Genomic DNA, 27470 nt, shown 5'->3' with positions numbered 1-27470 from the left:
GCATTTATATTATAATTTTGATTTTACATTAGACAAATTACCAATGGAGTTTAACATTTTTATATTATGACTCCTCAAAATAAACTTTTGAAGTAAGAAAGAGTTTGAGTATCTCAGAAATGGTACATAAGAAAAACATAAGAAAATAATGAGTCTGCAATAAGCCGGTTGGCCTGTGCATGGCAGCTCCTGTCGAGAGTTACTACTACTCTCTATCATCCATGAATCTATCTAGCCTCCTTTTAAAACTCTCCAGCGTTCCAGCACTTACTATAAAGTTCCTAAGCTTGTTCCACTCGTCCACCATCCTATTTGTAAACCAGTTCCTTCCTATCTCCCTCCTAAACCTAAACTTATCCAACTTAAATCCGTTGCTTCGAGTCCTATCCTGCTCGGATATTATAAGAACTTTATCTATATCTCCTTTATTGATTCCTTTCACCCACTTAAATACTTCTATCATATCTCCCCGCACTCTTCGTTCTTCTAGGGAATGCAAGTTTAGTTTCTTTAATCTATCTTGATATGGAAGGTTTCTAAGTCCCGGAATCATTTTCGTCATTCTTCGCTGCACCGACTCTAGTGAATATATATTCATTCTATAATAAGGGCACCAGAACTGAACAGCATAATCGAGGTGCGGCCTGACTAGCGCAAGATATAGTTGCAATATGACCTCCGCACCCTTATTACTTACACTTCTAGATATAAAACCTAATACTCTGTTTGCCTTATTTCGAACATTAATGCACTGTTTTCTAGGCCGTAGGTCCGTGCTTACAAGCACCCCTAAGTCTCTCACAAGTTGACTTCTCTAGGTTGATGTTGTTTAGGCTGTGTACAGTGACAGTATTTGTTCTTCCAATATTAAGTACGCTGCACTTGCTGGTGTTGAATTTCATTTGACATTTTTCTGACCACTCCTGCAGTTTATTTAAATCCTCTTGTAGTGCAGTTGCATCCTGCACTGAATTAATCTGCCGCCCTATTTTGATGTCATTCGCAAACTTGCTTATGTCACTGCTGATCCCAGTATCTAGATCGTTTATATAGATTATGAACAAGAGTGTGCCTAGTACTGACCCCTGGGGAACCCCACTGGTTACACAGCCCCACTCAGATTTAATACCATCTACGCTGACCCTCTGTGTTCTATCGGTGAGTCATGATTTTAGCCAATTTAAAACTTTCCCGTCAATACCATGAGCCTTAACTTTTCTCAGAAACCTCTGATGCGGTACTCTGTCAAACGCTTTGCTAAAGTCTAAGAAATAACATCGTAATTTTCGTCATTATCTGCTACTTCGAAGACTTTCCTAAAAAACGTCAGCAGATTTGTTAGACAAGATTTTCCCTTTGTAAACCCATGTTGAGAGTCATAGATTAATTTGCTTTTCTCCAAATGCGATCGGATGCTATTTGCTATAATTGATTCAAGAAATTTCTCCACTACTGATGTCAAACTAATCGGCCGGTAATTTGATGTTGATGCTCTGTCTCCTTTTTGAATATGGGTACTACATTTGCCTGTTTCCACAAGAATGGCACAATTCCCGTGTCAAATGATTTTGTAAATAAATTTACGAGGGGTCCACTAATCTGTTCCTTTCACTCTTTCAAAGCTCAAGGGATTTTGTCTTCTTTAATTTATTTATGTTCTTATGAACATCCTCTTTTCTAAAAGTGATATTCTTTAATTTCTCTTCTTCATTTCCCATAAATATCAGTTCCACGTCTGGCATTTCCTCATGAATTTCTTCTGTGAAAACTGATAAGAAGTCGCTGTTTAATGCTTTGCTTATTTTCTCAGTATCATCGATCACTTCCCCTCTCTCTGACTTTAAAGGTCCCACTTTGTCCGTGACCTTTGTTCTATTTACCTAGAAAAATCCCTTGGGATTCACCTTGGATTCTCTTGCTATCTTGATTTTGTAGTCCCTCTTTGCCTTCCTTACAGTTTTCTTAACATTCCTAGATAGTTCATTATACCTAGGAGGAGATGGGGAAGGGAAGGGCTCAACAGACCTGGCTGGCAGCTGTCTCCAAGGTCAAGAGACCACGGCCGCGTTAGCGGGCAGCGTCCACTACACACGTCCTTACTCTATGAAGGCTGAAGGAAGTGTGTGTGTGTGTGTGCGTGTCTTTTTCTTTATATTCCTGCTATATACATGTTAATCTATAGTGCTTATGGTTATTGTAATAACTATTCTCGTCCACGTAGATCAGTGTCTTGATCGTCCGAACACCAAACACCCGTGTGGCCGTCGGAGCATGGCCTCGGAGGCAGACAAATTCTGCTATCGTCTGCGTGATGACCAGAGATTTTCTCAGTGCCGCCAGGTAAGTGGCTTCATCCAAAGTCTAAATATACCAAATCAACCCACTTCGAGCCGAAAATTCTTCCTTTGCCGGGCATGATATCATAAGGTCAGCTACCCCGGAGGTGGCCTGGGGTGGAACCTCAATTACCCGCTGGCCTTCGTGGTGTGAAGGTCTGAGATAATACCTGATAAATGTGCCGTATCTGGATGCATATCAAATTTCAGATTACATGATAAAAGTTGAGATTTCATCAATTTCTAAAGGGTGAAAAAAGAGAGAAAAATGGATTTTATTATACCTGCAGCAAATATATAGGGTGCAACAGAAGGAAGGGCAATACGTGAGAGCCATTGGCAGGTTTAAATTTATATCCCATAAAGTCTAACTTTCAGCCAGGAAACAGGATATGGAGAAACAAGTACCTATTTGTTGCTTGAAATTGTTGTATAGCTTAGTCATCTGTAATATATCTGGTGACCATATTGATAAATTGAAAACCTATACACATATTTACTTGTATTCACTGATTTACCTTAATAGCTTGGAGAGAGAGAATGATGATAATTATAATCATTAACAATCTTTATTATTTTCTTTAACCATTTATTTAATTCTTGTATTCTTTCTGTTCTCCCCCAATAAATAGCTAGCCCATATGCCTATGATTACTTAATTGCTTTTACGCTGATACTGGCAGCAAAATTAATGAGCACAAATAATAATAAAGAGAGGAAGAAGAGGATTAATAATAATAATAATAATAATAATAATAATAATAATAATAATAATAATAATAATAATAATAATAATAATAATAATAATAATAATAATAATAATACTAATAATAATACTAATAATAATAATAATAATAATAATAATAATAATAATAATACATTTTTAATAATAGGAATAGGAATATCATAAAATTAATGATTACATGAGAAGTTCAAGTGGCTAACTGGTAGATAGTGTGTTAGGGAATGAGAAGATTAGGATGCATGGCAAGAATATCTAATAATACAGTGGGGTGGTCTCATCCGAGATAATATACGAGTCCTCCCTTACTTCCGTTTTCTACCACTACGGCCAACGACATCACATAATTAGCTCCGCCTCCTGTGCATGGGTTGACTTGGTCTAATTAGACTTTGGCTTCACCTTAGCAATGAATTATTCTCACGTAGAGACCTCAGATACCTGTAGCCCCCAGGTGGTGGTACAGGTAAACTAGAGCACGTTGGTACTGTACCTGTAGCCCCCAGGTGGTGGTACAGGTGAACTAGAGCACCTTGGTACTGTACCTGTAGCCCCCAGGTGGTGGTACAGGTGAACTAGAGCACCTTGGTACTGTACCTGTAACCTCCAGGTGGTGGTACAGGTGAACTAGAGCACCTTGGTACTGTATCTGTAGCCCCCTGGGGGTGGTACAGGTGAACTAGAGCACCTTGGTACTGTACCTGTAACCTCCAGGTGGTGGTACAGGTGAACTAGAGCACCTTGGTACTGTACCTGTAGCCCCCAGGTGGTGGTACAGGTGAACTAGAGCACCTTGGTACTGTACCTGTAGCCCCCAGGTGGTGGTACAGGTGAACTAGAGCACCTTGGTACTGTACCTGTAACCTCCAGGTGGTGGTACAGGTGAACTAGAGCACCTTGGTACTGTATCTGTAGCCCCCAGGTGGTGGTACAGGTGAACTAGAGCACCTTGGTACTGTACCTGTAGCCCCCAGGTGGTGGTACAGGTGAACTAGAGCACCTTGGTACTGTACCTGTAACCTCCAGGTGGTGGTACAGGTGAACTAGAGCACCTTGGTACTGTACCTCTAGCCCCCTGGTGGTGGTACAGTGAACTGGAACACCTTCGTACTGTACCTGTAACCCTCAGTGTGACGAGGTGAGAGCTACATACGTCGTTGACATACGTCCACTTACCAATAAGGACAAGAAGCTGTAAGACGACCAACAACCACAGTAAACATTTTCTTCACTTTAACAATAAGTGTTGTCACAGCCCTTGGTTGACGGTGGTGATGGTCACAGCTTTACTATACTTGCAGTTATACGTATGTAAGACACTGATCATGTTGTGTGATGCTGACAGGTGGTGGATGTGGAGCCGTACATCAACGCCTGCCGCTGGGACTACTGTGACTGTGACTCCCAGGACCGTGAGGCGTGTGCTTGTGAGTCCTTCGCCGCCTTCTACAAGGAATGTACAAGCGTTGGGAGTGACATTCCTGGTGGCTGGCGCTCACATGACCTCTGCCGTAAGTTGATCATAAGATTGCTGAGAAAATCTATTTATTTTCTTAATTTCCCCACGACAGTGATCACTGGATGGCTGCCAACTTTACTCTCCACATCTTGATAGTTTTACGGTCATCTTCCACATTGGTGTTGGTTACCTTTGATTATGAACAGAATGGTGTCACAGCTTCCATCATATAAATCTGAAACAGATCTTACGGCTGGTTGCTCTTCCGGTCACCAATCAACTTGGACAGAGTTTATGACCAAGAGTTGAAGATATTAAGCGACCTCATATAGATACAGTATAATGAACTGCTGTAAATGGTGTTTTTGAGGTCATTTGTCACCTATATATATAATAAACAGTATTAAAGTTACACACAAACAAGAAGAACTATTTTACTGTGATGTATCTTTCACAGGTTTGTAATCAGATTATAATTGTCAATCACGCCAGTGAAAAAGTTCGTGTGAACTTAATAATTCTTGCAGGGATGGGCGGATTTACTTCAACAATGGCAGGGACATTTAACCCTTGCAAGAACTCATAAGAGTTTGGTAATGGACGTGAAGTGGTTATTTTAACCAGGGCGCTGCCGGCGTCCTGGGACATATTGTGTGTTCAGCTTATGTAACTCAAACATGTATTGTCCTATTTGTATCAAAGCCTTATAATTAGTGTCTCCAGACCTACGATGTTTACTCGCAGGTGTACTTACACCGATCACGGCGGCCCGGCCATATTGAAAATCCCTGGGTGGAGGAAAGGTTTAAATTTGATGGGTTTGTGTATACTTGGTTTTGCAGTTACCAGTAGCAGCAAGGCAGATAATGCTCAAAGACACATTCTTCCGAAACGGTACTGTTTCTGAAGATTATTTAGTATGCTAACAGAATTTCTAAGGATATCGGAACAATACATAAACATGACTGAAGAAAGTGTATGAAAGTATTGTGCACCTAAGAATGTGGGAGCTCACACGCTGTAGGGAGAACCCGTAATCACTGTTGGTCACACCTACCTCACCTCATTCTCAATTTTGTAATCCTGTACAGTACAGTAGGTTCAGTACTTACATATTCTATATTAAAATACTGCAGACGACCTGATAATGCGTATAAAATACATTTTTGTGGTTACTTAGGAATATTAACAGGATTGTACACATATTGCTGTACCAAGATTTATCGAAGTGTTTCTGATGTCAACAGTGACGGAGTGTGGGCCAGGCAAAGTGTACAACCCGTGCATGTCGACCATTCAGTCCCGGTGTGGCCAACCCTCTGATGGTGTGGCTCCTGACTTCTGTGTGGAGGGTTGCGACTGTCCCGAGGGCCTGATGCTGCATCAGGACCTGTGTATCCCTGCAAGTGACTGTCCCTGTACGTATCGCAACAAGGAATACAGCGCCGGAGACACCATCCCCAATGACTGCAACTCTTGGTGAGTTAAGAGCGGGGAAGACACCTGGCCTATTTTGTCTGCCAGTACTGGATAAACACTTCGATGATGCCCTGTGTGTCCATTGTCAATCTATATATATTTTTAGAAAAAAACTTTGTCATTAGATAAATAATGACGTATGTATTGTACAGTAATAATGAAGGCAGGTAAACACCCTTCTCAATTAGCCCCTTTGATGAATGCATAACTAACTAATTGACTGTATATTGTACAGTTTTACGCAACTCTGTTCTGGGATGATATCACTGTAAAACAACTATGTATTATAATTCTGGTTTGTAAAAGGTGCAGTAGAAAACTAGATGTTGTTCAGCGTTACAAGTTCATTAATAGACATATCGTCATATAAAATCATTCATTTTATCGCAATTTTTGCAGTACATGTCTGGGGGGAGAGTGGGTGTGTACGGAGGTGAAGTGTGGCTCCCGCTGTGCTGCTGTGGGTGACCCTCACTACACCACCTTTGATGGCCGCCGCTTTGATTTCATGGGCAAGTGTTCCTACTACCTGGTGCAGGGGCAGGACTTCAGTATCGAGGCTGAGAACACCCCGTGTGCTGGTGCCGTCTCTGAGGTAAGTACCCTTTTCCTCCTCCTATCCCGTTACCTTCTCACACTAGTGAAATCAGAGCCAATGAAGTGTGTTTGATATAACTCTACAATGGTTGGTGGTGATGGAGGAACTTACCCTTAAGGACTGACCGTTTTCATGTTGACACTACGTCAAGTTATAGATTTTAATTTCATGAAGTGTTAACCAGTGACAGGGTTGGGTACTTTGAAGTGTTAACCAGTGACAGGGTTGGGTACTTTGAAGTGTTAACCAGTGACAGGGTTGGGTACATTGAAGTGTTAACCAGTGACAGGGTTGGGTACTTTGAAGTGTTAACCAGTGACAGGGTTGGGTACTTTGAAGTGTTAACCAGTGACAGGGTTGGGTACTTTGAAGTGTTAACCAGTGACAGGGTTGGGTACTTTGAAGTGTTAACCAGTGACAGGGTTGGGTACTGTGAAGAATAATGTAATACCTCCGGTTTCTATCATACCTAAAAAAAAGTGTTTCATATTCATAACTAAAGAAGTGAATGATGACAACTTTGTCCTACATTAGTTGTACGGAAACTCCATATGTAAGACACATCCTACCTAGGGGCCCAGAACGCCCAGAGTCATTATAAACAAACTGGTGTTGATCAAAGTCCACTACAGTTGAGGCTGTGAGTTAATTCTCTGTATTATGAGAGAACCAATGACTGTACTGTACAGAGAAGCCTTGAGCGACCAGTCAAACAAATTAATCGTATGCAATGTTATTTATTCATAATATTAACAAATACAGCGTATTAAAACGTGTTTATTACATGCATATGATGAGTTAAACTTGGAATTTGAATACAATAAACTCTTGGACACAATTTTGTTATTATGAATATTGCAAAAGGTTTTCTTTGTTTTTTGCGTTTTATTGCTGATAATTAACAACCTGGATCTAGGCCACAAGTTGTTGTGACTTTTACTTTTATCCTCTTGGGTAGACGGTCACGTCTCTTACGCACTGAACCTGCTCCAGTATTGGTCAAGTCTGGTCTTGAAAGAGCTCATACCCGGTGCCGTCACAACACTCTCAGGCAGATTGTTCCAAGAGTTCACAACTCTCACTCCAAAAAAATTTGCACTCACAGTTTTCTGGACTTGTGGTTTCTTCAACCTTGAGCTGCAACCCCCTTATTGGGGGGTCGTCCGCCAGCTCTAGGTATGGACACTCGACTGGGTAGTGCCCTTTGAAATATTTGTACACTTCAATTAGGTCACCCCTTGACCGTCTGTAGTATAAGTTTAGCAGTTGCAGGCGCTCTACTCTCTCTGGATAACTGAGGTGCCGAAGTGCTGGCACCAGTCTGGTTGGTAAGGTTCACCTGGTCACTATCATTTAGATTATTGTTGCGGTAATGTGTTTAAAGTCCTCCACCTCAGCCTCAGTAAGTCTAGTTCCTCGTCAGTGGTTACCCCCGGCAGATGGTTCTTAATCGAGATACAAAAACAGTTAATTATAATATTAAGTCAACAAGTACTCTTAACATACAGGGTGTTTACGAAGTCTTTTGTGGTTTGTGTATACAGAGTCCCTTTAACATTGAGAACATGGGTCTATACTCCACCATCTTCAGCACACAACTGTAGTCTTCACTGTGTCCGAGGTGATATTGTCCTCTCACATACAGGTGGAGGTGTGAAGAACGCGTATGTGTTGTGTACAAATCCATCTGCTAGTTTAAGTCATAATCTTGATGTGAACTTTCTTATAGGAAGCTGCAGACTCAAACATCAACGGACTTTGTAAACACCTTGTACAATAAAATGGTGTTAAACAAGCAATACTGTATTATCTTAGTGACATGTAATAAGCAGTTAGTGATAATATAATATGCGAATGTATTTACAGGGTATAAATAACACTTATTCTCAATATATACGTAACATTTACTGTACACTAACTATAAAGCTAACATGTACTCGAAACATGAAGCTAACATGTACTCACAACATAAAACTAATAGACATTATCAACGATAAGATATTTTTGTGACACGAGTAGGTTGACGTATTAGTCTCACCAGGTAGCCAAACACACATACAACTTGTTGCTTTATTATTGTGGATGATAAAAATAATCTTGAGGTGAGTAGCACTTGCCGTGTGACTCAAGTTGTCCACGAGTTGGCACTCCAGTGTGAACAAGATCTATTTATGCCTGGGTGACACCCTGGCCTCTGGTCAAGACGATTTCTTTAAGGCTGTAAACCACCGACTAAGGGACATCAACACTATACAGTGATACAGTACAATGTTATGTTTCCCTCCCTATAATACTGGACATGGTGGTAATAAGTAGTGGGCAATATATAGTTTGGGGGTTAACGATAAGTGAAGTCCTGTAAACTTGGATCAGTGTCTCGAGTGGGAGTCTGGTCAGAGGATGACGCTGAGAATGCGCTTGAGGGTGAGTGTTGGTCGCTGAGTGTGTTCGGTCGCAAGGCTCATGATGGATTTACTCCGAGTCTTAAGTCTGTTCCTGAGTGCTCCTCCTCCGCACTCACTGTTACCACCACAGCTGGGGGGGATGTTGGAGAGGTTGGTGGTGGAGGAAGAGTGTTGGAGAGTAGAGGAGGACGGGGACAAGGCCTTGACTCCGCCCCGCCTTCTGTGCACAAGCCACTGAGTGACGAGGGCGCCGCTGTAATCTTCCACCCACGACGACCTGTCACAAGATACAATGTTAGTCTCGCTGTCCTACAGGAAGCGACGTGATAAACATAATCAAGACAAGACGTTAACATTATATTGTGCCTGAAATAAGGCTCTTAATATTGTACAGTATATTAGTAAATAACCTCACATGTTCTTCATTTCCGCCAATGGACGTATCGTTACACAGTACAGTACATCAAACAATTTGTCAAGAAGGCCATATTTTCAGAGCCAACTCTTTACATAAAACAGATGTCTTGATTTTATGAACGTTTCCAAACAGCTAAGACTTGTCATTCCACAAATATTATGCTAATGTTGTGAGTATAAACGCCTCCACGTATCCACAATGTGGTTTTCTGCACTTCTGCCTTCGTGCAGTGAATAATACTTCCCACATTGTTCTATGATTGCTATACAAATACAGCCGCCTGACTTTTGTAATATTATATATATATATATATATATATATATATATATATATATATATATATATATATATATATATATATATATATATATATATATATATATATGTCTGTGTGTTTGTGTGGTGTGTCCGACGAGAATCTCGAAACTACTTGATCTGTAGTGATGACGGATGGTGTTATATGTAGTGATGATGGATGGTGATGTAGTGATGATGGATGTGTTATATGTAGTGATGATGGATGATTTATATGTAGTGATGATGGATGTTGTTATATGTAGTGATGATGGGTGGTGTTATATGTAGTGATGATGGATGGTGTTATATGTAGTGATGATGGATGGTGTTATATGCAGTGATGATGATGTGTTATATGTAGTGATGATGGATGATGTTATATGTAGTGATGATGGATGTTGTTATATGTAGTGATGATGGTGGTGTTATATGTAGTGATGATGGATGGTGTTTTTATGTAGTGATGATGGTGTGTTATATGTAGTGATGATGGATGGTGTTATATGTAGTGATGATGGATGATGTTATATGTAGTGATGATGGATGTTGTTTTATGTAGTGATGATGGATGATGTTATATGTAGTGATGATGGATGGTGTTATATGTAGTGATGATGGTTGATGTTATATGCAGTGATGATGGATGGTGTTATATGCAGTGATGATGGATGATGTTATATGTAGTGATGATGGATGGTGTTATACGTAGTGATGATGGATGGTGTTATACGTAGTGATGATAGATGATGTTATATGTAGTGATGATGGATGTTGTTATATGTAGTGATGATAGATGGTGTTATATGTAGTGATGATGGATGTTGTTATATGTAGTGATGATGGATGATGTTATATGTAGTGATGATGGATGTTGTTATATGTAGTGATGATGGATGGTGTTATATGTAGTGATGATGGATGGTGTTATACGTAGTGATGATGGATGATGTTACATGTAGTGATGATGGATGATGTTATATGTAGTGATGATGGGTGGTGTTATATGTAGTGATGATGGGTGGTGTTATATGTAGTGATGATGGATGGTGTTATATGTAGTGATGATGGATGGTGTTTATGTAGTGATGGGTGGTGTTATATGTAGTGATGATGGATGGTGTTATATGTATTGATGATGGATGTATTATATGTAGTGATGATGGATGTTATTATATGTAGTGATGCTGGATGGTGTTATATGTAGTGATGATGGATGGTGTTATATGTAGTGATGATGGATGTTATTATATGTAGTGATGATGGATGGTGTTATATGTAGTGATGATGGATGGTGTTATATGTAGTGATGATGGATGCTGGATGGTGTTATATGTAGTGATGATGGATGGTGTTATATGTTGATGTGGATGGTGTTATATGTAGTGATGATGGATGTTATATGTAATGATGATGGAGTGTTATATGTAGTGATGATGGTGTTATATGTAGTGATGATGGATGGTGTTATATGTAGTGATGATGGATGTTGTTTTATGTAGTGATGATGGGTGGTGTTATATGTAGTGATGATGGATGTTGTTATATGTAGTGATGATAGATGGTGTTATATGTAGTGATGATGGATGTTGTTATATGTAGTGATGATGGGTGGTGTTATATGTAGTGATGATAACACAATAAAATAATAATAGTTTAATGCTAAAAAAATATACTTTACTGTACCGTTGAAGTAAAAAAACATGGTGGAACTTACATACACCGTTAATGAACTATTGATGGAAGAAGAAGTTTTGGGGACTGAACAGTGAGACAATGTGGAGCCTCCCGGAGGGTGGCGTCCTACCGTGGCCTAGCGAATGAGGGCGGCGTTTCTGCTAGTATATATATATATATATATATATATATATATATATATATATATATATATATATATATATATATATATATATAGATCCACAATGAAAACGTGGATTAGATAAGATAAGCTAAGGTGCTCCATTGTTTCCTTTTTCCTGTGTGAGTTTATCATATATATATATATATATATATATATATATATATATATATATATATATATATATATATATATATATATATATATATGTACAGTACAATTTTCCGTTATCTATGAGGAAATGAGAAAATGTACACCAGATTATGATTGGTCTAAACACCGAGTTTCTCCGTGCGAGGTGTAATGTGAGGTGGGGACAACAGAGAAGCTGAAGCTGCCGCCAGAGGAAGGCGTTAAGTGTTTGATGGATGTTGCTGGAGACCTATGAGAGAGGCGGAACAAAACATCTACGATACCTGTCGCCCCTGACCAGCTCTGAGGTGCTATACTTGTTACTTCACCACCCATATATTGTACTGCACGAGTCAAATATTGTACTGCAGAAGTTTAACGCCGTTTCAGAAAGTTAATTACTTCATTCATAGAGGTAAATAGTGTATTCTAAAGTTAATTATAATATTCTTCGAGTAAGACACTACACCACTGAGTGACTCACAAATCCCTCTCGCCAGCTTTAGTCCTGATTTTTATTTAATTGATTACCGTATTCTTTCTATGAAATAAAAGTCTATTTTTATTCATTCACTTGATATCTACATTATCTGGCATAATGATGATAATTAACGATATCATTTTTGATAATGATGAGATGGAGAGAAGAGAGCCGTTTGTTCTGAAGATGGAAGGCGGTGTAGGAGGAAGGTAAAGTTAGGAAGTGAGAAATAAAGTGGGAGATTTGATGGCAGGTGGGCTATCCACCTTGAGGGGTTGCAAAACTTCAGTTTGAAAACAAATATATAATGAAGTGCTCTAGACTGACTACAATTTGCTTCCACTGGCCATACTGTTACATCGTCCAATCACAAAACGACACGTCATATCGGTAGGCGGTGCTTATTTGGGATATACAGTAATATGAACTTATAGTTAGGTAATAAAATGGCGGAGAAGGTATGATTCTAAGCTATAAAAAGAAATATTTTCAATAGTAATAATTAAAATTGAAACAGTTTGTTTAGCCAGAAAAATGCAGATACAGAATGGACAATAATAACAATAATGACATGGTGAGCCAATTGAGAGCCTGGGCAGTAGTAGTAGGTCTAATAATAGTAAAAGTAGCGGTAGTACTAGTTTTAATAGTAGTAATCGTAGCAGTTTCAATAGTAGTTGTTTTAATAGTACCAGTAGTCATAAATTTGATAGTAGTAACAATATCAGTATTAGGAGCTTTAATAGTAGTAAGAGTAGCAGTAGTATTAGTTTTAATAGTAGTAATAGTAGAGGTAGAAATGATGATGGTGGTTTTGATGGTGGTGGTAAGAGTACAGAGACACGAGGTATGGACTGACCTGACGGTGGGTAGGTAGCCGCTGTGAGTTAGTGTATTGAGGAGGAGATGAACATTGCTGCTGCTGGGTGAGACGCGTGAGTCCAGGTGAGGGTATGTAGCGTCTGAGGTGGTGACGGCCGCCCCAGGGAACACACTCCTCAGTGCTCCCGCCGGCCCGTATACCCTCACCTCCGACGACCGCTGCACCGACCTCCTCACCACCACCAGTGTCGTTCCCTGCAGCCATATCTCTCTTGTTATTTATACTGTTTTACCTCACTCTCTGTTTTAAAGTTATAGCCAAAATGTCAGCCGCTTAGTGTCGATTGAACCTCTATAACTATAAATCTACTTGAATAAATACGTTTATATTTTATTTACATTGTGGCATAAGTGGGACAGGTTGCTGAACTATTTTTTTTGTTTATCGTGTTCACCACTTATCAGCTTACTAGCCGTTTGGGAGCTCTATCCAGTGTTCGTACAGGAGGAAACCAGGGACCGGGAAGCCTGTGGTGTTAGGTAGTGAGGGTCACACTGGAGACTATCAAAGTCCAATTTTCTCCGTCTTACATGTACAGTGGGGGTCAAAAGTCTTGAACACTTAGCAATATCTGACATCTACTTCTGAGTTATACATATATGATTGGGATATACTAATAACACTACTTGTCATCACATATTATGCCTAAACCACAAAACGGGATAAAACTCTCCTTAATACCTAAGATCTTCGGGTACTTGCATGCCAAATACTGTCAAGTGTTCAAGACTTTTGACCCCGACTGTACAATACAGGTCATATATCAGAATATGGTTCAGAGAAATTGTACTTAACTCAGTTTAATCACTGCCAACGTAACTTTCACAGTTACATTGGCTTTCAAACCCTTGGGTGATGATTGTAAATATTCATGTGTTGTGAGGTGACTGTTGACCAAGTTCTCTCACTCGCGACCGCAGACTGTTGATAGTGGTCGTGGGTAGTTGCTTGTTTATGTCAGGCTTTATGTCATAAACAGTTTCGTTGAGCTGACCTAACCTAAGACGTTAGCCTTAAGCCACGAGTAAACACACAATGGAAAATAATAATGTAGATGTAAGTGTGATCGTCGAAGAACACAGCCATGCGGAAGTTCATTACGTTGCCAAACTGTGAAGAAAATGCAGAAAAATACAACCAGGTCTTAAGCACATCATTTAACAAAGTATAGCTTACTAGTTTTGTGAAGTACGAAAACATTACGTGTAAGTACGGTTGATTGCCACCATTAGGTGTATTGTAATGAGTAGGAATGTTTATCCTTACGTTATTGTGAACAGGAAACGTACAGTGTATTCTAACATTTTTTTTTCATTACGCTTCAGTTAAATGATCGATAATTCCTTTCATATTCTCACGAGCCCGCACTATACGTATGTAGTCACGAAAAAACTGAAACAGAGAATTCAAGATACTGTACTTTACTGTACGTGAAATGTTCAAAGAGGTGAAAATTCCAGATGTATATTTTTAAAGGCTTCCTTATGCTACTGCAGAGTGTGTGTACAACAACAGAGTATTAAACTTGCCTCGCTGATAGTTTACAGCAATGCAAATCATTAAACGAAGAAATGAATCTGTGGTTTGGGTTTAGATATTCATAAAGACTCAGAACTCACGTTCAGGGAAGTATACTGTATGTTGACTTTTTAGCATTCCACGCCAGTACTGTAAATCTTGAGTTTAAAATTACTTTACTTTTACTTTATTACTTTTATCATCTTCACCACTGATCGGCTCGTTAGCCACTTGGGCAATCGGTCACGTCTCTGTTACGCACTGTTGGTAAGTACTGGGCATGTACTGGCTCTGGATGTATCTGAACTTGCTCCAGTGCTGGTCAAGTCTGATCTTGAAAGAGCTCATACTCGGTGCCGTCACAACACTCTCTGGAGGCACTGGGTTTGGTCTCGGGTATATATTTATTGATCAAATGGTTCATTTTACTGGCTATGATATTCAGCATAGTGTCTGCGGTCTTACGCCTTTTTAATCAGGCCAGTGGATACCCCTCATCTCCCTCATATTGTAATATTTACTGAACTGAGATATGATGTTGAGTCTCAGGTTGTAACTGAGCGTAAATCATTATGGTACAGTCGGGTTTTAAGAAACAATTATCATCCCAACATTCATTTCGTAATAGAAAATAAATCAAGGTGAATAAAGGTAAGCCAAACTAAACGTTGTACTAAGGCATCAGAAGTTACGACCGAGTAGCCTCACTATAGTATGTTATTACGGTACAGTGAAGACAACTGTTGGGTGTAGCCTCACTATAGTATGTTATTACGGTACAGTGAAGACAACTGTTGGGTGTAGCCTCACTATAGTATGTTATTACGGTACAGTGAAGACAACTGTTGGGTGTAGCCTCACTATACTATGTTATTACGGTACAGTGAAGACAACTGTTGGGTGTAGCCTCACTATAGTATGTTATTACGGTACAGTGAAGACAACTGTTGGGTGTAGCCTCACTATAGTATGTTATTACGGTACAGTGAAGACAACTGTTGGGTGTAGCCTCACTATAGTATGTTATTACGGTACAGTGAAGACAACTGTTGGGTGTAGCCTCACTATAGTATGTTATTACGGTACAGTGAAGACAACTGTTGGGTGTAGCCTCACTATAGTATGTTATTACGGTACAGTGAAGACAACTGTTGGGTGTAGCCTCACTATAGTATGTTATTACGGTACAGTGAAGACAACTGTTGGGTGTAGCCTCACTATAGTATGTTATTACGGTACAGTGAAGACAACTGTTGGGTGTAGCCTCACTATAGTACCGACAACAGTACCAAGGAGAGAAGGAGTGGGATAATAAACTGTGTGTGGAGAAAGTGTGTTATACCACTACTGAGAATTCACACAGCGATCCCTGACAGTGTTAGTATATATTAGGCTCATCCACTGCCCCACCTTTATTCCTGATGACTCTCCACGTTCATTCCAAACTCAATGCTGATCATACTTTCACGGCGCCTGTACGAGTCATACAGGTGTATTACTGACAGGTAGAACAGTCGTACAGGAGTATTACTGATACTTGTAGGTATAGCAGTCGTACAGGTGTATTACTGACAGGTAGAACAGTCGTACAGGTGTATTACTGATAGGTAGAACAGTCGTACAGGAGTATTACTGATAGGTATAGCAGTCGTACAGGTGTATTACTGACAGGTATAACAGTCATGCATGTGTATTACTGACAGGTAGAACAGTCGTACAGGTGTATTACTGATAGGTATAGCAGTCATACAGGTGTATTACTGACAGGTAGAACAGTTGTACAGGTGTATTACGGAGACAGCTGGACCCTCCATAACTTACCATTACTGAGACACCTGGACCAACCATAACTTACCATTACTGAGACAGCTGGACCCACCAAAACTTACCATTACTGAGACAGCTGGACCAACCATAACTTACCATTACTGAGACAGCTGGAACCACCAAAACTTACCATTACTGAGACACCTGGACCAACCATAACTTACCATTACTGAGACAGCTGGACCCACCAAAACTTACCATTACTGAGACAGCTGGACCCACCATAACTTACCATTACTGAGACAGCTGGACCCACCATAACTTACCATTACTGAGACAGCTGGACCCACCATAACTTACCATTACTGAGACAGCTGGACCCACCATACCTCTCTCTCTCAGAAATGTTAAGGTATGGTGGGTCCAGCTTTACTTTGTTGGAGGGTGGGTGATACACGGAGGAGGTGGGCGTGTGGGAGGGCAGGAGCCTTACCTTGTTGGAGGGTGGGTGGTACACGGTGGAGGTGGGCGTGTGGGCGGGCAGGAGGTGGGTCAGGAGATTACTGAGGGACAATCGCCGTCGTCGTCGGGTGTGTATCTTGAGGGTGTCACCGTCACCGCCCACACTGAACCTCTTCCCACCACTCTGACAAAGACAGTAACACGTCACTAAATACACTCTAACCTAACCTAACCTAACCTAACCTAACCTAACCTCTTCCCACCACTCTGACCAAGACAGTAACACGTCACTAAATACACTCTAACCTAACCTAACCTAACCTAACCTAACCTAACCTAAGTTAACCTTACCTAATGAGGCATTATACACATTACATTCAAATACAAACATGAATAAAATGTTGTTCATTACATATTTCACCATGAAACACCTCGAGCCAACAGAACATGACAACACAAACAATGTTAAAAATAATATTGAAACAAAATACAGAGTGTATGACGGTGTAGTGACCTGAGTTGTACTGAACTAATATATGGCGTGGTGACCTGAGGTGTACTGAACTAATATATGGCGTGGTGACCTGAGGTGTACTGAACTAATATATGGTGTAGTGACCTGAGGTGTACTGAACTAATATATGGTGTAGTGACCTGAGGTGTACTGAACTAATATATGGTGTAGTGACCTGAGGTGTACTGAACTAATATATGGCGTGGTGACCTGAGGTGTACTGAACTAATATATGGTGTAGTGACCTGAGGTGTACTGAACAAATATATGGCGTGGTGACCTGAGGTGTACTGAACTAATATATGGTGTATTGACCTGAGGTGTACTGAACAAATATGGCGTGGTAACTCTGAGGTGTACTGAACTAATATATGGCGTGGTGACCTGACGTGTACTGTACAAATATATGGCGTGGTGACCTGAGGTGTACTGTACAAATATATGGCGTGGTGACCTGAGGTGTACTGTACAAATATATGGCGTGGTGACCTGAGGTACTGAACTAATATATGGCGTGGTGACCTGAGGTGTACTGTACAAATATATGGCGTGGTGACCTGAGGTGTACTGAACTAATATATGGCGTGGTGACCTGAGTGTACTGTACTAATATATGGTGTAGTGACCTGGTGTACTAACCAATATATGGCGTGGTGACCTAATGTGTACTGTACAACATATGGCGTGGTGACCTGAGGTGTACTGAACTAATATATGGCGTGGTGACCTGAGGTGTATACCGAACTAATATATGGCGTGGTGACCTGAGGTGTACTGGTACTAATAGATGGTGGGGAAAGACCTGAGGTGCACCTCTTCGTACAAATATATGGCGTGATGACCTGAGGTACTAACTACTATATGGCGTGGTGACCTGAGGTACTGGGTACCAATATATGGCAGTGACCCGAGGTGTACTGTACTAATATATGGGGGTATAATGACCTGAGGTACTGAACTAATATATGGCGTGGTGACCCGAGTGGTATTTTACCATAGGTAGTAGTGACCAATGTACCGTACAAACATATGGCGTGGTGACCTGAGGTGTACTGTACTAATATATGGTGGTGTAGTGACCTGAGGCAAATGAACTAATATATGGCGTGGTGACCTGAGTGTGTACTGTACTAATATATGGTGTAAAGACCTAATGTGCAATTGGGTACTAATATATGGCGTGGTGACCTGAGGTAATTAACCAATATATGGTGTGGGTGACCTGAGGTGTACTGAACTAATATATGGTGGTAGTGACCTGAGGTGTACTGTACTAATATATGGTGTGGTGGACCTGAGGTACCGAACTAACAGGCGTGGTGACCTGAGGTGTGCTGTACTAATATATGGGTGTAGTGACCTAATGTGTACTGTACTAATATATGGCGTGGTGACCTGAGTGTGTACTGTACTAATATATGGCGTGGGTGACCTGAGGTACTGGTACTAATATATGGTGTAGTGACCTGAGGTACCACTAATATATGGTGAGGCAGACCAGAGGTGTACTGTACTATTATATCGTGTAGTGACTATGTGTACTGTACCAATATATGGTGTAGTGACCTGAGTGTGTACTGTACTAATATATCGTAGTGACCTGAAAATGGTACTAATATATGGTGTAGTGCGACCTGAGGTGTACTGTACATATATATGGTGTGGGTGACCTGAGGTACTGTACTAATATATGTGGTGTAGTGACCTGAGTGTGTAATTGTACTAATATATGGTGTAGTGACCGAGTGTACTGTACATATATATGGTGTGGTGATCTGAGGTGTGCAATACAGTACCAATATATGGTGGTGTAGCATCTCTGAGGTACTGTACTAATATACGGTGGTGTAGGGTGACCTGAGGTGCATTGTACTAATACATGGTGTAGTGACCTGAGGTGTACTGTACTTATATATCGGTAGTGACCTGAGGTGTACTGCACTAATATATGGTGTAGTGACCTGAGGTGTACTGTACTAATATATCGTGTAGTGACCTGGAGGTGTACTGCACAATATATCGTGTAGTGACCTGAGTGTACTGTACATATATATGTGGGTGACCTGAGGTGTACAGTACTAATATATGGTGGGTGTAGTGACCTGAGGTAAAATTGGGTACTAATATATGGTGGTGTAGTGGACCTGAGGTGTACTGTACCAATATATGGTGTAGGTGACCTGAGGTGTACCGTACTAATATATGGTGTGGTGACCTGAGGTGTACTGGTAATTAATATATGGTGGTGTGTAGTGACCTCAGGTGTACTGTACTAATATATGGTGGTGTAGTGACCTGAGTGTGTACTGTACTAATATATGGTGTAGTGACCTGAGGTGTACTGTACTAATATATGGTGGTGACCTGCGTGTACTGTACTAATATATGGTGTAGTGACCTGGAGGTGTACTGTACTAATATGGTGTAGTGACCTGAGTGTACTGTACTAATATATGGTGTGTAGCATCTGGAGGTGTAATGGTACTAATATATGGTGTAGTGACCTGGAGGTGTAATTGTACTAGTTGAGAAGGTGGTGTGTAGTGACCTGAGGTGTACTGGGTACTAATATATCGTGTGGTGACCTGAGGTGTACTGTACTAATATATGGTGGTGTAAAGTAACTTGAGGTGTACTCTGTACTAACATATGGCGTGGTGACCTGAGGTGTACTGTACTAATGTATGGTGTAGTGACCTGAGGTGTACTGTACTAATATATGTGGTGTAGTGACCTGAGTGTGTACTGCACTAATATATGGTGGTGTAGTGACCTGAGGTGTAATTAAATTAATATATGGCGGTGACCAGAGGCACGTACTAATGTATGGTGTAGTGACCTGGAGGTGCAACAGTACTAATATATGGTAGGAAGACCTCAGGTGTACTGTGCATATATATGTGTGTAAGAATCTATGGTGTACTGTACATATATATGATGTGGTGACCTGAGGTGTACTGTACTAATATATGGTGGTGTAGTGACCTGAGGTGTACTGTCAAAATTAATATCGTGTGGTGACCTGAGGTGTAATGCAGAAAATTTTTAAATATATGGTGTAGTGACCTGAGGTGTACTGTACTAATATGGTGGTGTAGTGACCTGAGGTGTACTGCAGGCTCAATATAAGCGGTGCAGTGCGGACCTGAGGTGCACTGTACTAATATACAGGTTAGTGACCCCAGGTACTGTACCAATATATGGTGTGGTGACCTGAGGTACTGTACTAATATATGGCGGGTGTAGTGACCTGGAGTGTGTACTGTACCAATACATGTAGTGTAGTGACCTCAGGTGTACTGTACTAATATATGGTGTAGTGACCTGAGGTGTAATGTACTAACAGGCATGGTGAGGTAGTGACCTCAGGTACTGCAGTACCAATATGTTTGGTGTGTAGTGACCCCAGGTACTGTACCAATATATGGTGGTGACCTGAGGTACTGTACTAATATATAGTGGTGTAGTGACCTGAGGTGTACTGTACTAATATATGGTGTGTAGTGACCTCAGGTGTACTGGGTACTAATATATTTGTGGTGTAAAAGTAATCAGGCGCAATGTACTAATATATGGTGGTGACCTGGGAGGTACTGTACTAATATATAGTGGTGTAGTGACCTGAGGTGTACTGTACTAACATGTAGTGACCCCAGGGTGTACTGTATCAATATACATGGTGTAGTGACCTGAGGTGCACTGTACTAATATATAGTGGTGTAGTGACCTGAGGTGTACTGTACTAATACATGGTGTAGTGACCTGAGGTGTACTGTACTAATATATGGTGTGTAGTGACCTGAGTGTGTACTGGGTACTAATATATGGTGTAGTGACCCGAGGTGTACTGTACTAATATATGGTGTAGTGACCTGAGTGTGTCACTAATATATGGTGGTGTAGTGACCTGAGGTGTACTGTACTAATATATGGTGGCGACCAAGAGGTGTACTGTACCAATATATGTGTAGTGACCTGAGGTGTACTGTACTAATATATGTGGTGTAGTGACCAGGTGTACTGGGTACTAATATACGGTGGTGTAGTGACCTGAGGTGTACTGGGTACAATACATGGTGTAGTGACCTGAGGTGTACTGTACTAATATAGCGGTGTAGTGACCTCAGGTGTACTGTACTCACGATACGGTGGTGTAGTGAATTTAGGTGTACTGTAATTAAGAGTATATGGTGTAGTGACCTTGAGGTGTACTGTACTAATATATGGTGTAGTGACCTGAGGTGTACTGCACTAATATATGTAGTGTAGTGACCTGAGGTGTACTGTACAAATATATGGTGTGGTGATTTGAGGTGTACAGTACTAATGTATGGTGGTGTAGTGACCTGAGGTGTACTGTACTAATATAAGGTGTAGTGTGACCTGAGATGTACAGTAATTAATATATGGTGGAGTGACCTGAGGTGTCCTGTACTAATATATGGTGTGGTGACTGGAGATGTACTGTACTAGTATATGTAGTGACCTGAGGTGTCCTGTACTAATATATGGTGTAGTGACCTGAGGTGTACTGTACTAGCATATGGTGGTGTAGTGACCCCAGGTGTACTGTAATTAACATATGGTGTAGTGACCTGAGGTGTACTGTACCAATATATGGTGTAGGATCTGAGGTGTACTGTACAAATATATGGGTGTGGTGACCTGAGGTGTATGTAGTGTACTAATGTATGGTGGTGTAGCGTGACCTGAGGTGTACTGTACTAATATATGTGTAGTGACCTGAGATGTACAGCAATTAATATATATGTGTAGTGACCTGAGGTGTCCTGTACTAATATATGGTGTAGCACCTGGAGATGTACAGTACTAATATATGGTGTAGTGACCTGAGGTGTCCTGTACTAATATATGGTGTAGTGACCTGGTATACAGTACTAATATATGGTGTAGTGACCTGAGGTACTGTACTAATATATGGTGGTGTAGTGACCTGAGGTGTACTGTACTAATATATGGTGTAGTGACCCAGAGGTGTGTACAGTACTAATATATGGTAGTGACCTGGAGGTGTGTACAGCAATTAATATGCGAGGTGTAGTGACCCCAGGTGTACTACAAAGCTAATATATGGTGGTGTAGCCACCCAGGTGTACTGTACTAATATATGGTGTAGTGACCTGAGGTGTACTGTACTACTGTAGTGTGTAGTGACCTGAGTGTGCACAGTACCATGAGTATGGTGGTGGCAATCTGAGGTGCAATTGCAGTTACTGATATGGTGTAGTGACCTGAGGTGTACAGTACTAATATATGGTGGTGTAGTGGACCCCAGGTGTACTAAAAAGTACATATGGTGGTGGCATTCCGAGGTGTACTGGTACCAATATATGGTGTAGGTGATTCCGAGGTGTGTACTGTACTAATATATGGTGTAGGTGCACCCTATGTGTAATAGTACTAATATATGGTGTGCAGTGACCAGGTGTACTGTGCTAATATGTAGGTGTGGCGACCTGAGTGTGTACTGTACTAATATATGGTGTAGTGAATCTGAGGTGTACTGTACTAATATGGTGTAGTGACCTGAGGAAGTGTACAGTACTAATATATGGTGGTGTAGTGACCTGAGGTGTACTGTACTAATATATGTGTAGTGACCTGAGGTGTACTGTACTAACAGGTGTGTAGTGACCTGAGGTGTACAGTGCACTAATATATGGTGGTGTAGTGACCCCAGGTGCACTGTACCAATATATGGTGGTGTAGTGACCTGAGGGTGTACTGTACTATCACATGGTGTAGTGACCTGAGTGTGTACTGGTACTTCAATATATGGTGGTGCAGTGACCCCAGGTGTACTGTACTAATATATGGTGGTGTAGTCACCTGGAGGTGTACTGTACTAATACATGGGTGTAGTGACCTGAGGTGTACTGTAACACACACATACGGTGGTGTAGTGACCTGAGGTGTACTGGGTACTAATATATGGTGTAGTGACCTGAGGTGTACTGTACTAATATATGGTGTAGTGACCTGAGGTGTACAGTACTAATATATGGTGGTGTAGTGACCTCAGGTGTACTATACTAATATATGGTGTAGTGACCTGAGGTGTGGTACTGGTACTAACATATGGTGTAGTGCACTGAGTGTACTGTACTAACATATGGTGGTGTAGTGACCTGAGTGTGTACTGCAGTACTAACACATGCAGTGACCTGAGGTGCAATTGTACAAATATATGGTGTAGTGACCTGAGGTGTACTGTACTAATATATGGTGGTGAAAGGACCCCAGGTGTACTGTGCTAATATATGTGGTGTAGTGACCTGAGTGTGTACTGTACTAATATATGGTGTAGTGACCTGAGGTGTACTGTACTAATATATGGTGGTGTGTAGTGACCTCAGGTGTACTGTGCTAATATATGGTGGTGTAGTGCGACCTGAGGTACTGTACTAATATATATGTAGTGACCTCAGGTGTACTGGGTACTAATATATGGTGGTGACCTGAGGTGTACTGTACTAATATATGGTGGTGTAGTGACCTGAGGTGTACTTGTACTAATACATGGTGTAGTGACCTGAGGTGTACTGGGTAATTAATATATGGTGTAGTGACCTGAGGTGTAATTGTACTAATATATGGTGGTGTAGTGACCCCAGGTGCACTGTGCCAATATATGTGGTGTAGTGACCTGAGTGTGCACTGTACTAATATATGGTGTAGTGACCTGGAGTGTGTACTGTACTAATATATGGTGTAGTGCCTTGAGGTGTACTGTACTAATATATGGTGGTGTAGTGACCTGAGGTGTACTGTAACAATATGGGCGGTGTAGTGACCTGAGTGTGTACTGTACCAAAATATGGTGCAGTGACCTGAGCTGTGTACTGGTACTAATATATGGTGTAAAGACCTGAGGTGCACACAGACAGAAGGCAGGAGACCAGGGTGCACAGACAGAAGGGATAGAGGACCAGGTGCACAGACAGAAGGGGATACAGAGGACCAGGGTGCACAGACAGAAGGATATAGAGGACCAGGGTGCACAGACAGAAGGATATGGAGGACCAGGGGTACAGACAGAATGTTATAGAGGACCAGGGTGCAGACAGAAGGTTATAGGAGGACCAGGGAAACAGACAGAAGGATATAGAGGACCAGGGTGCACAGACAGAAGGATATAGAGGACCAGGGGTGCACAGACAGAAGGATATAGAGGACCAGGGTGCACAGACAGAAGGATATAGAGGACCAGGGTGCACAGACAGAAGGATATAGAGGACCAGGGTGCACAGACAGAAGGATATAGGAGGACCAGGGTGCAGAGACAGAAGGTTATAGAGACCAGGGTGCCTGCAGACAGAAGGGATATAGAGGACCAGGGTGCACAGACAGAAGGTTGAGAGGACCAGGGTGCCCAGACAGAAGGGGATATAGAGGACCAGGTGCACAGACAGAAGGACAGGAGACCAGGGGTAACAGACAGAAGGATATAGAGGACCAGGGTGCATAGACAGAAGGATATAGAGGGTTCAGGGTGGCAGACAGAAGGCAGAGGACTAGGTGCACAGACAGAAGGATATAGGAGGACCAGGTGCACAGACAGAAGGATACAGAGACCAGGGTGCACAGACAGAAGGATATAGAGGACCAGGGTACAGACAGAAGGATATAGGAGGACCAGGGTGCACAGACAGAAGGTTATAGGAGGCACTAGGGTGTACAGACAGAAGGTTATAGAGGACCAGGGTGCATAGACAGAAGGATATAGAGGACTAGGGTGTACAGACAGAAGGATATAGAGGACTAGGTGCACACAGACAGAAGGTTATAGAGGACCAGGTGCACAGACAGAGAGGGTTATAGAGGACCAGGGTGCACAGACAGGGGATATAGAGGACCAGGGTGCACAGACAGAAGGATACAGAGGACCAGGGTGCACAGACAGAGAAGGATATAGAGGACCAGGGTGCACAGACAGAAGGATATAGAGGACCAGGGTGCACAGACAGAAGGATATAGAGGACCAGGGTGCACAGACAGAAGAGTATAGAGGACCAGGGTGCACAGACAGAAGGATATAGAGGACCAGGGTGCACAGACAGAAGGTTATAGAGGACCAGGGTGCACAGACAGAAGGATATAGAGGACCAGGGTGCACAGACAGAAGGATATAGAGGACCAGGTGCACAGACAGAAGGATATAGAGGACCAGGGTGCACAGACAGAAGGGATATAGAGGACCAGGGTGCACAGACAAGAAGGATATAGAGGGACAGGGTGCACAGACAGAAGGATATAGAGGACCGGTGCACAGACAGAAGGATATAGAGGACCAGGGTGCACAGACAGAAGGTTATAGAGGACCAGGGTGCACAGACAGAAGGATATAGAGGACCAGGGTGTACAGACAGAAGAAGGTTATAGAGGACCAGGGTGCACAGACAGAAGGATATAGAGGACCAGGTGCACAGACAAGAAGGATACAGAGGACCAGGGTGCACAGACAGAAGAGGTATAGAGGACCAGGGTGCACAGACAGAAGGATATAGAGGACCAGGTGCACAGACAGAAGGTTAAGAGGACCAGGGTGCGACAGAAGGATATAGGACCAGGGTGCACAGACAGAAGGATATAGAGGACCAGGGTGCACAGACAGAGAAGGATATAGGGACCAGGTGCACAGACAGAAGGATATAGAGGACCAGGGTGCACAGACAGAAGGTTATAGAGGACCAGGGTGCACAGACAGAAGGATATAGAAGGACCAGGGTGCACAGACAGAGGATATAGAAGGACAGGGTGCACAGACAGAAGGATATAGAGGACCAGGGTGCACAGACAGAAGGATATAGAGGACCAGGGTGCACAGACAGAAGGTTATAGAGGCCTGGGTGCACAGACAGAAGGTTATAGAGGACCAGGTGCACAGACAGAAGGTTATAGAGGCCTGGGTGCACAGACAGAAGGATATAGGAGCAGGGTGTACGGACAGAAGGATATAGAGGCCAGGGTGCACAGACAGAAGGATATAGAGTGCCAGGGCGCACAGACAGAAGGATATGGAGGACCAGGGTGCAGACAGAAGGATATAGAGTGCCAGGGCACAGACAGAAGAAGGATATGGGCAGGGTGCACAGACAGAGATATAGAGGACCAGGGTGCACAGACAGAAGGATATAGAGGACCAGGGTGCACAGACAGAAGGATATGAGGACCAGGGTGCACAGACAGAAGGATATGGAGGACCAGGGTGCACAGACAGAAGGATATAGAGGACCAGGGTGCACAGACAGAAGGATATGGAGGACCAGGGTGCACAGACAGAAGGATATAGAGGACCAGGGTGCACAGACAGAAGGATATAGAGTGCCAGGGCACAGACAGAAGGATATGGAGGACCAGGGTGCACAGACAGAAGGATATAGAGACCAGGGTGCACAGCAGAAGGATATACAGGACCAGGGTGCACAGACAGAAGGATATAGAGGACCATGGTGCACAGACAGAAGGATATAGGTGGCCAGGGTGCACAGACAGAAGTATATAGAGGACCAGTGCACAGACAGAAGGATATAGAGGACCAGGGTGCACAGACAGAAGGATATAGGAGGCCAGGGTGCACAGACAGAAGGATATAGAGGACCAGGGTGCACAGACAGAGGATAGGACCAGGGTGCACAGACAGAAGGATATAGAACGCAGGTTGGACAGACAGAAGGTTATAGAGGACCATGGTGCACAGACAGAAGGATATAGGTGGCAGGGTGCACAGACAGAAGAAGGATATAGAGGACCAGGGTGCACAGACAGAAGGATATAGAGGACAGGGTACAGACGAAGGAATAGAGGACCAGGGTGCACAGACAGAAGGATATAGGGCCAGGGTGCACAGACAGAAGGATATAGAGGGTAGACCGGTGTACAGACAGAAGGATATAGAGGACCAGGGTGCACAGACAGAAGGATATAGAGGACCAGGGTGCACAGACAGAAGGTTATAGAGGTCCAGGGTGCACAGACAGAAGGATATAGAGGACCAGGGTGCATAGACAGAAGGTTATAGAGGTCCATAGTGCACAGACAGAAGGATATAGAGGACCAGGGTGCACAGACAGAAGGATATAGAGGACCAGGGTGCACAGACA

General features: G+C 42.2%; 2 protein-coding genes across 2 annotated transcripts in view; one reads left to right on the top strand and one right to left on the bottom strand.

The window, feature by feature from the left end:
* The window catches only part of LOC121859369, a 532182-nt gene that overhangs the window by 83801 nt on the left and 420911 nt on the right, over positions 1 to 27470 (top strand). The window contains exons 14-17 of the mRNA XM_042356146.1: positions 2222 to 2340; positions 4424 to 4589; positions 5785 to 6016; positions 6416 to 6611. Coding sequence (XP_042212080.1) covers positions 2222 to 2340; positions 4424 to 4589; positions 5785 to 6016; positions 6416 to 6611 — 713 coding nt within the window. The remainder of the gene's footprint in view (positions 1 to 2221; positions 2341 to 4423; positions 4590 to 5784; positions 6017 to 6415; positions 6612 to 27470) is intronic.
* The window catches only part of LOC121859371, a 29431-nt gene continuing 9736 nt past the window's right edge, over positions 7776 to 27470 (bottom strand). Inside the window, exons 2-4 of the mRNA XM_042356147.1 lie at positions 16864 to 17016; positions 13062 to 13279; positions 7776 to 9296 (exon numbers count right to left, since the gene is read on the bottom strand). Of these exons, the coding sequence (XP_042212081.1) occupies positions 9008 to 9296; positions 13062 to 13279; positions 16864 to 17016 (660 nt within the window). The 3' untranslated portion in view covers positions 7776 to 9007. The remainder of the gene's footprint in view (positions 9297 to 13061; positions 13280 to 16863; positions 17017 to 27470) is intronic.

This window comes from Homarus americanus, unplaced genomic scaffold (assembly GCF_018991925.1).
Source record: "Homarus americanus isolate GMGI-L3 unplaced genomic scaffold, GMGI_Hamer_2.0 scaffold7626, whole genome shotgun sequence".
Classification (NCBI taxonomy): Eukaryota; Metazoa; Arthropoda; class Malacostraca; order Decapoda; family Nephropidae; genus Homarus; species Homarus americanus.
Note: the sequence above shows the minus strand (reverse complement) of the source record. Positions and strands in the feature narration are given on the sequence as shown.